Source organism: Orycteropus afer, unplaced genomic scaffold (genome assembly GCF_000298275.1).
Source record: "Orycteropus afer afer isolate SDZICR_OR568_19922 unplaced genomic scaffold, OryAfe1.0 scaffold00034, whole genome shotgun sequence".
Taxonomy (NCBI): Eukaryota; Metazoa; Chordata; class Mammalia; order Tubulidentata; family Orycteropodidae; genus Orycteropus; species Orycteropus afer.
In genome coordinates this window covers 16557078-16567050 of record NW_006921621.1, presented here as the reverse complement: position 1 = coordinate 16567050, position 9973 = coordinate 16557078, and the positions used below count along the sequence as shown (strand labels likewise).

The 9973-nt window shown below is 46.4% G+C and overlaps 1 protein-coding gene across 1 annotated transcript in view; it reads left to right on the top strand.

The window, feature by feature from the left end:
* Window positions 1–6610: 6610 nt before the first annotated feature.
* LOC103193128 (guanylyl cyclase-activating protein 1) overlaps window positions 6611–9973 on the top strand; it is an 11996-nt gene continuing 8633 nt past the window's right edge. The window contains exon 1 of the mRNA XM_007936250.2: window positions 6611–6811. Within this exon, the coding sequence (XP_007934441.1) occupies window positions 6611–6811 (201 nt within the window). The remainder of the gene's footprint in view (window positions 6812–9973) is intronic.

Below are 9973 nucleotides of genomic sequence, written 5' to 3'. Positions count from 1 at the left end.
CACTATGAGTCAGGTCCGACTTGACGGCACATAACAACAACAACAACAACAACAATGTACCCTTTCAACCAGAGTTTACACCAGGACAGCAGACACACTCTGGAGTGTAAAGTCCTGGGTCGTGCCAACAGTTTGTACTTGGCTGCTAACCAGAAAGTTTAGCTGTTTGAGTCCACCCAATAGTGCTATTGCAGAAAGGTCTGACAATCTCCTTTTGTAAGATTACAGACTTTAAAGACTCTATAGAGGAGCCAGTAATTGGATCTCTGTGCTCGAGACCATGGTCGCAGGGCTCATCAAGCTCAATTGGCACAACATACTACACAAAAACATTGTTCTACATCCTACTTTGGGGAGTAGCGACTGGGGTCTTAAAACCATGCAAGCAGCCATCTAGATGCACCTATGGGTCTCTCCTCGCCCAGAGCAAAGAAAAATGAAGAAAACCAAAGACCCATGAAAACAATTAGTCCAAGGGACTAGTAGACCATGAGATTCTCAGCCTATATGACCAAGAGACCAGAAGAACTAGATGGTGTCCAGCTACCACTGTCAACAACTTGAAGGGTGATCGATGCAGATCTTGGATAGAGCAGGAGAACAATGTGGAACAAAACTCAAAATAATAATAATAATAATAATAATAACAGGTTTGCTGGTCTGATAGAGCCTAGTGTGACCCCTGAGACTATGGCCCCTAGCTATCCTTCAGGTCTGGAACTGAACTCACTCCTGTGGCTTCCAGCCAAACAATAGACAGACATATGGGGTGAACATTTACATCAGGTGGATACACTCTTTAGAATGATCAGTCATGGGAGAACAGAAGGGCAGTGTTTGCACTGGGAGATAGCTCAGGAGGCAGGAATGCATAGGAAAAAAGGACATAGGGAAGAGGTGGCTATGGGGAAGAAGTGGGAAGAGAGCTGTTATGTTGTGGGGGAATAGCAGTCAATGTCGTGAAATGAAATGCATTTGAACGGCTGTATGGAAAATGAATTTGCTCTGTAAACTTTCACTCAAATCCCAATTGTTTGTGTGTCAACTTGGCTGGGCAGCTGGATGTAGTATTCCCCACGATGAGGCTGGTAATCAACTCCATGGTGGAATCTACTGCGAGCAGCTGAGTAGCTGCCTTTGGGCTGTGCTCTGCTTCCTGTATATTAGCAGAAGCCTCAGGGAATGGTCTCTAGCTTATTGGCAGCTAAAACCCTGTATGTAGCCGTGTCGTTGTTCAGCAGCAGCCTGCCATGCTCTGCTGACCTTGGGACTTACAATGGACTTGAGTTAATGGCCTGCCGTGTGGCTTGGTAACATCAGGACTGTGCCATTTTATTTGTCGACCTTGGGCTTGTTAGCCTCAGCAGCCCATAGCTGCCTGAGTGAAGAGATGCCTCTAGCTTCAGTGGGCCGGGAGCAAGAGGCAAAGCTGAAGCCCAAGGTCGAGGGGCTTTCACACAGCCCCTAGAGCCTGGCACTTTGAACTTGGACTTCTAGTCTCCAGAACCATAAGAGAATAAACTTCTGTTTGTTTAAGCCACCCCGTTTGTGGTATATTCCTGTCAGAGTGGCACTAGGTAACCAAAACAACAATAAAATTAAAAAACAACAGAACACCCTCTGGAGTGCAATTCTACTCTGAGACATATGACAGCAATGAGTTTTTCTTGGTCTCTCAGTTCTTGACTCTCCCAGCCAGCACTGACACAAGTCACAGGGCCATGCCCAGCTTTGAAGGGGGCAGGGCATGTAGTCCCACATGTATCCAAATGGAAAAGAACTGACACATTTAATGAACAGAACTGATTTCCACAGTAAACTTCACTGAAATGCACGTTCACCTTGTTACTAAGTCCCTGTCTGAAGCTCCACTACCTGGCTTTGAAACATGATGTCACCACTATGTGACCGTAGGCAAGTTACTGATGACTCAGTTTTCTTATCTGTAAAATAAGGGTAGCTGGAATCCACTCGACATCAGTAAGTCTGGCTTTCATTTTTTTCTTTGGACTAATACTTAGCCGTAGGGCTGTTAGGAGAGCTAAACTATTTAAAACATGTAAAGCTTGAAAAAGTACTTGGCCGTGTTGTGCAATGTTGCCATTGTTCACTGCCACTGACTAGGCCCGACTCTGGGACGCTGCCAGGTCCTGTGCCGTCCCCCTGATAGGTCGTGGATCAGGTTGCGATCATAGGGTTTTCATTGCCAGGCCTTTCTTCGTAGTTCATCGTAGTCTGGGAAGTGCCACTGAAGCCCATTCAGCATCATGACAACACACAAGCCTCCACTGATGGATGAGTGGTGGTTGCACTTGAAGCACATTGGCCAGGAATAGGGTCCCAGGTCTCCCTCAAGGAAGGTGAGAATTCCACCACTGAACTGTGCTGCCTCCAAGCTGGTTATTATTAGCTAAGTCTGTTGGATATCTGCAGAGCTCTCTCTATAAACCACAAGTCTCCACTGAGCCCAGGACTTGAAGTTAAAATCTGCTCTTCCAAACTGCAATTGCACGATCATGCCTTTGGCTACTCCGAAAGCTGTTTTTATATCTATGCAAGGAAAAAAACAACAGCTGATAAAGACCACAAGCACTTTTTTTTTCTTTAATTTTTTTGTGATTTGGGTGAAAGTTGACAGAGCAAATTCATTTTCCATACAGCAGTTCATACGCATTTTGTCTCATTATATTGACTGCAATTCCCTACAAAGTAACAGCTCACTTCCCACTTCTTCCCCGTAGTTACCTCTTCCCTGTGTCCTTCCCTGCCCCTCGAGCTGTTTCCCTGTACAAACACTGCCCTTCTCCCATGATCGATTGATTGCTCCAAGGGGTGTATCTACCTGGTGTAAATGTTCACCCCATATGCCTGTCTATTGTTTGGCTGGAAGCCACAGGAGTGAGTTCAGTTCCAGACCTGAAGGGTTACTAGGGGCCGTATTCTCAGGGGTCTCACCAGGCTCTATCAGACCAGTAAACCTGTTATTTATTTAATTAATGATTTTGAGTTTTATTCCGCATAGTTCTCCCACTCTATTCAGCATCTCCTGCACTGATCCCCCTCCGAGTGGTTGACAGTGGTAGCCAGGCACCATCTAGTTCTTCTGGTCTTGTGGTCATATAGTCTGAGGATCTCATGGTCTACTAGTCTCTTGGACTAATTGTTTCTATGGGTCTTTGCTTTTCTTCATTCTTCTTTGCTCTGAAAGAGGAGAGACCCATTGTTGCATCTCAATGGCCGCTTGCAAGGTTTTAAGACCCCAGTTGCTACTCCCCAAAGTAGGATGTAGAACAATGTTTTTGTGTAGTATGTTATGCCAGTTGAGCCACAAGCACTTTTTGTATATCCAGTGTTTTGTTGTGTCCAAGATGCTTTCCTGAACATCCTCTCTGAATCCTCAGATAGCCTTACCAAACCAAATCAAACTCACTGCTATTGAGTCGATTCCAACTCACAGCGACCTCCATTGCGTTTACAGGGTGGTAAATCATTACAGAAGTAGATTGCCCTATCTCTCTCATGGCTTCCAGACAAACAAAAGACAGGCATATGAGGTGAACATTTACACTAGGAAGATATACTCCTTGGAGAGAACAATCATGGGAGAATAGAAGGGCTATGTATGCACAGGGAGACAGCTCAGGGGGCAGGAGTGCAAGGGATGGAAGGACACAGGGAAGAGGTAACTATGGGGAGGTAGTGGGAGGGGAGCCGTTGCATTGTAATGAATTGTGGTTAACGTCATGAGACAAAGTGTATGTGAACTGCTGTATGGAAAGTGAATTTGCTCTGTAAACTTTCACCCAAATCACAACTTAAAAAAAAAGAAAGACATTTTTTTAAGTAAAACAAATAGCACATTTGATGTGAAGATGTCATGGAGAAAAATAAACAGAGAAAGTGGTTGGGCAGTGCTGGGGTAACAACAACAACAACAACAAAATAAAAAACCCAAACTAGTCCCAGAGCTGATTTCAATTCATGGTGACCCCATGTGTTGCAGAGTAGTTCTATAGGATTTCCAAGAACTGTTCTATAGGGTTTCAAGGCTGTGACCTTTCAGAAGCAAATCAACAGGCCTTTCTTCCAAGGTACTTCTGGATGAGTTTGAACTGCAAACCTTTTGTTTAGTAGTTGAGAGCTTAACCGTTCACACCACTAGGGGCTCTGCTGAGGGTAATGGTGCAGTATTAAACAGGATGGTCAGAAAGTCCTCAGTGAGAAGCTGGCATTTGAGTAAAGACCTGCAGGAAGTGTGAAGCAAGCCGTGTAGATTTCGGGGACTAGCATTCTAGACAGGGCGAATAGCAAGTGCAATGACCCTGGGGTGGGAGTGTGCTCAGTGCGTTGCAGGAAAAGCAAGGAGGCCAGAGTGGCTGGAAGAGAGTCAGTGAGAAGAAGAGCTGGGATCAGAGAGATAATGCACTGGGGGCAGGTCGTACAGCACCTGGGAAGCCGCTGTTGAGAACTTTGGCTTTTATTCTGAGTGAGGAAGGAGTACTGGGGATTGTGAGCAGAGGAGGGAGGTGACTCAACATGGTCACTGCATGGTGTCTACAGGGGGCATGGATGAAACCTGAATTACTCTTTCCTGTTACCATCTGTGGTGGTGGTTATGTCTGTGTGTCAACTTAGCTGTGCCTGGTTGAGTGGCTGGGCAGCTGGTAGTAGTTATTCCCCATGATGAGACTGGCAATCAACTCCATGGTGGGACCTATACAAGCAGCTGACTAGCTGCCTTGGGTATGTGGTCTGCTCCCTATATATAAGCAGCAGCTTTGGGAATGGTTTCTAGTTTATGGCACGCTTGAACCCTGCATGTAGCCATGTCATTGCTCAGCAGCTTGCCATGCTCTGCCAACCTGGGGACTTGCAATGGATTTGAATTACTGGCCTGCCATATGGTTTGGTAACATCGGGACTGTGCCTTTTTCCTTGTCAACCTTGGGTTTGTCAGCCTCGGCAGCCAGCAGCTGTCTGAGTGAAGAAACACCTCTAGCTCCAGTGGGCCGGGAGCAGGAGGCAGAGCTGGACCCCAAAGTTGAGGGGTTTTCACCCAGCCCCTAGAGCCTGGCACTTTGAACTTGGACTTAAAGCCTCATAACTGTGAGAGAGTAAACTTCTGTTTGTTAAGGCCATCCCATTTGTGGTATATTCCTGTCAGAGTGGCACTAGGTAACCAGAACACCACCCCTTCTGATTTGATTGAGCAGAAAGTAATGGAATATAGATTTGAGGGGTAGGCAATGATCAGTTTTAGGGTGGGGGGACAAAGCAAGGAGATAGGCCAGGAGGCCGAGAGGCAGAGGACATCACCCTCTCCTTAAGTGGAGATAGGGAAATTGGGGCTCAGATGGAAAGTGGTTTCCCCAAGCTCACAGAGCAGTCTCCTGCCACCTGTCAGTGCCCCTTCTGGGTTCCCCGACTCTTTAATCCACCCAAGTCTGGACCTCAGCTAGCCTCTATGGTTCCTGTCTTAGTTATCCAGCACTTAAATAACAAGAATAGCACAAGTGGATGGTTTAAACAAACAGAAATTTATTCTCTCAGAGTTTAGGGGGCTAGAAGTCAATTCAGGCTGCCAGCTCTTGGGGAAGGCTTTCTCTGTCAGCTCTGGGGGAAGGCCCTTGTCTCCTTTCAACATCTGTGGGCCTGGCATTCCTTAGAGATCTCCATGTGTCTTGGGATCAATCTTCCCCTGGATCTCGGGGGTTCTCAGTGCAGGGGCCCCAAAGGATGTGCTCCACTCCTGGCCCTTCTTTCCTGGGCCAGGTGATGAGGTCCCCCTTGTCTGCCTGCTTCTTTCTCCTTTCAGTTCTTATAAGATAAAAGGTGATGCAGGCTGCACCCCAGGGAAATTTCTCTTATATCAAATCAGGGCAGTGACCTGAGTGAGGGTGTTGCATCAGACCCCAATCCCCTTACAACTGGTTGGCTGATCACATCAGATCACATCATAGGGGATGATCATATCATTACATAACTGCCAAAGGACATAATTACATAACTACCAAACCACTGAGAATCATGGCCCAGCCAAGCTGACACATGTTTTTGTAGAACACAATTCAATACATGTCAGTGCCTATGGGGTTTCCAAGGCAGTAAATCTTCATGGAAGAAGACGGCCACATCTTTCTTCCACAGAGCAGCTGGTGAGTTCAAACTGCCAGCCTCTTGGTTTGTAGCTGAGTGCTTAACCACTGCGCCACCAGCCCTCTTTAAAAAGGGATTAGGAGATTGAAAACTGGGTAAGAAAATCCTCTCACCTACCAGCTACAGGCCACAATCCCAAGCCTCTCCTACTTTAAGCCGTGTTCTATTTTGACTCCTCTCCCCTAGGGTACAGTCCTCATTGGCTGTCAAAAGATTTAGTGGACACTTTTAACAGCTGTTCTCCAGCGTCCCCTGGATTTGAGTGGGGGCTTGAAGAGCCCTCCGTTGCCTTCCCCCCTCTCTGAACTTCTTCGGACATTTCTCTGCACAGTCTGATTCCTCAGGCTCTTCTTTGCTCCGACCTGAGTGTTGGCAGGCCAAGAGGCCCTTTTGCAGGGAGCAGCCAGGAACAGGAACTGTGCATCTTGGGCACAGCAGCTCCAGGGCCTGGGCAATGGGCAACGTGATGGAGGGGAAGACGGTGGAGGAACTGAGCAGCACCGAGTGCCACCAGTGGTACAAGAAGTTCATGACCGAGTGTCCCTCAGGCCAGCTCACCCTCTATGAGTTCCGCCAATTCTTTGGGCTCAAAAACCTGAGCCCATCGTCTAGCCAGTATGTGGAGCAGATGTTTGAGACCTTTGACTTTAACAAGGTGAGCAGAGGCAAAGGAGTGGGTGGGGACTCCAGAGGAGCAGATGGAGAACAAAAGTGTCCACTAGAGGAGAAATTTCATTTATACAGTTACTGTATTTGTTTGTTAGGGGTTTTATCTAATGTTGGTTGAAGAAGACCTAGTTAAGCACTTGGTTACTAATTAAATGGTTAGTAACCCACCAGCCGTTCCACTGGAGAAAAGACCTAGTGGTTTGCTCCCATAATTATTACAGCCAGGAAACCTTATGAGGCAGTTCTACTCAGTCACATAGGTCGCTATGTGTCAAAATTGACCAGATAGCGCCTAACATGTCAAAATCGACTAGATAGCGCGCCTAACAACAATGTTTCTTGAGCCCCGACTGTGTGTCAGGCACTGGGGATTCACAAACGAATCGGACCTTGTCCCCTTTTCTAGGGGAAGACAGAAAAAAACAAACACAGTTGCCCTTAAGTCGGCTCTGACTCATGGTGAACCTACATGTGTCAGAGCGGAACTGTGCCCTGTAGGGTTTTCAGGGGCTATTTTTTCCGAAGTAGGTTGCCAGGGCTTTCTTCCAAGGCACTTTGGGTAGACTCAAACCTCCAGTCTTTCAGTCAGCAGCTAACTGAGCTCACTGTTCACACCACTGTAGTGGTGCAGTGGTTAAGGCATTTGGCTGCTAATCAAGGATGGGTGGTTTAAACCCACCAGTCACTCTGCAGAAGAAAGATGAGACAGTCTGCTTCTGTAAAGATTCACAGCCTTCAGAAACCCAATGAGGGTCACTATGAGTTGGAACCAGCTCCATGGAAATGGATTTGTTTTTTTGCTTTGGTTGAGGCTGAATGTAGTGGCTTTCTTCCTCTTCCACGCATACATCTCCATTTACTCCAAAACAAATGCATACAATAGAGTCACTAAGAACCTAACAAAAAAAAAAACAAACTCACTGCTGTGGAGTTGGATCCGACTGACAGCCACCCCTCCTTAGTTTCCGAGGTGCTATCACTACAAAAGTAGATTGCCCAATCTCCCTTCCAGCATTAAGAACCTACTATGTCCCTTATGGGAGGTCTGGTAGCGTAGTGCCTAAGGCACTTGACTGCTAACCAGAAGGCTGGCGGTTCAAACCCACCAGCCACTCCTTGAAAGGAAGGTTGGGCAATATACTTCTGTAGTGATATCGCTTTGGAAACCCAAGGGGGGTCACTATGAGTTGGGTCCGACTGGACAGCACATAACAACAACAACAGTAACAAATGAGATTTTATTGTGCTTTTGGTGAAGATTTACACAGCAGTTTAGTTTCCAATTCAACAGTTTCTACACAAATTGTTCAGTGACACTGGTTACATTCTTCACAGTGTGTCAACATTTTCATTATTTCCATTCTGGTTGTTCTGTTTCCATTCATTGAGTTTCCCTGTCCCCTTACTTTCTCATCTTTGTTTGAAAGTAATTGTTCACTGTTTGGTCTCATATATGTGATTTTTAAAAAGAGCACAGTCCTTATGGGTGACAGTCTTTATTTTATGAGCCGATCTGTTATTTAGCTAAAGGTGAGCTCAGGGGTTGTTTCAGTTCAAGATTTAAAGACTATCTCAGGACAATAGTCTCAGGGAGGCCTCCAATCTCAACCTATCCAGTATGTTCAGGTGCTATTTAAAACTCACTAATATCTGAGGTCAAGGGGCCAAAGCAGATTATGGGCTTTGAGTCCCAGCCTCAAGGGCAGCATCCTGGAGCTCGAGGGCTTTTCTGAAAGGGGCACTGGGGAGTAGAGTACTGGAGTCCATCCTATGGAGACTGGGAGGGATGGAGTCATCACACTGGACTCCCAAAGTGCTCCAGAAATGCAATAACTCCATGACGGAAGGGGGAGGAGTTAACGGTTGAACCCCACCAAGTTACCTCCGAACACAATGGAAATATCTTATCCTCTTGCTTGTCAAGGAAACTCATTCTTTGGGTCAAGACATGTTTCCAGAAGGCCCCCTAAAATCATACCTATGACACCAGGGAGGAACCACCCATAAACCCTGCATTTGGCTACCCTGAGTAACTCACAGGCATGTCTTTATTTTTTTGTCACATCTCCCAAATCTGATCTTTTTCTTCCTTCCTTTTCTCTCTTTCTTTGCTTTTTCTCTCTTTCATTGTGCTTGGGGTGCAAATTTACAAAGCAGATTTGTTTTACATTTAACAGTTCATGCACATTTGATTTCACAGCCCCGATTACCATCCCCAACCTTAAAAAAACTCTCCTCCCTGTTACCACCCCCTCCCTGTGCCCTTCTTAGCTACGCACTCCTGTCTGTCCAGCTTTCCCTCTATGTGAATGCTGTCCCTCTGGTGTCTCATGGCTGGTTGATCTAAGGAGGTGAATGCATTGCCCTGAGTGAATCAATCTCCTATTTCTCCCCAGTCTAGCCTCCATGTGCCCCTCCTGCTTATGGTTTTTGTGCTGCCAGGGACACTGTTCCCCAGAATTGTACTTGGCTTACACTTTCCCCTCCTTGCAAATCTCTGCTCAAATATCTCTGTCTCACTTACACCTGCCCTGACCAAATGGGCAGGTTTCAAATGGGCCTGGCTCTCACCCTTGTATTTCCTTTTCCCCGGGGTGGTGCAAACAATTAATGCTCTAGACTGCTAAATGAAAAGTTGTTAAGTTCAAGTTCACCCAGAGACTTCTTGGAAGAAGAAGGACCTAGTGATCTGCTTCCAGAAAATCAGCCACTGAGAGCGCTGTGGAGCGCAGTTCTGCTCAGACACCCATGGGAGTTGAATTGGAGTCAATGCCAGGGCAACTGGTTTTGGTTTCATGTTGTTAGTTGCTGTGGAGTTGGCTCTGACTCATGGTGACCTTATATATAACAAAGTAAAACATTGAATGCATGAAACGAAATGAATGAAAACCCAATGGATCACAACTTTTAATACACTGTAATAAATAACATTCAGCCATTTTGTTTATTGTCTGTGTTCCCTGCTGGAACGGGTGCTCCGTTTAGAGCAAGGATCCTTCTCTGTCTATATCCCCAACACCTAGGGCCTGCCTGGAACATGTTGTTGTTGTTGTTATGTGCCGTCGAGTCAGACCCGACTCATAGCGACCCTTCCTTGAGTTTCCGAGGCAGTATCACTACGGAAGTAGATTGCCCCATCTTCCTTCCG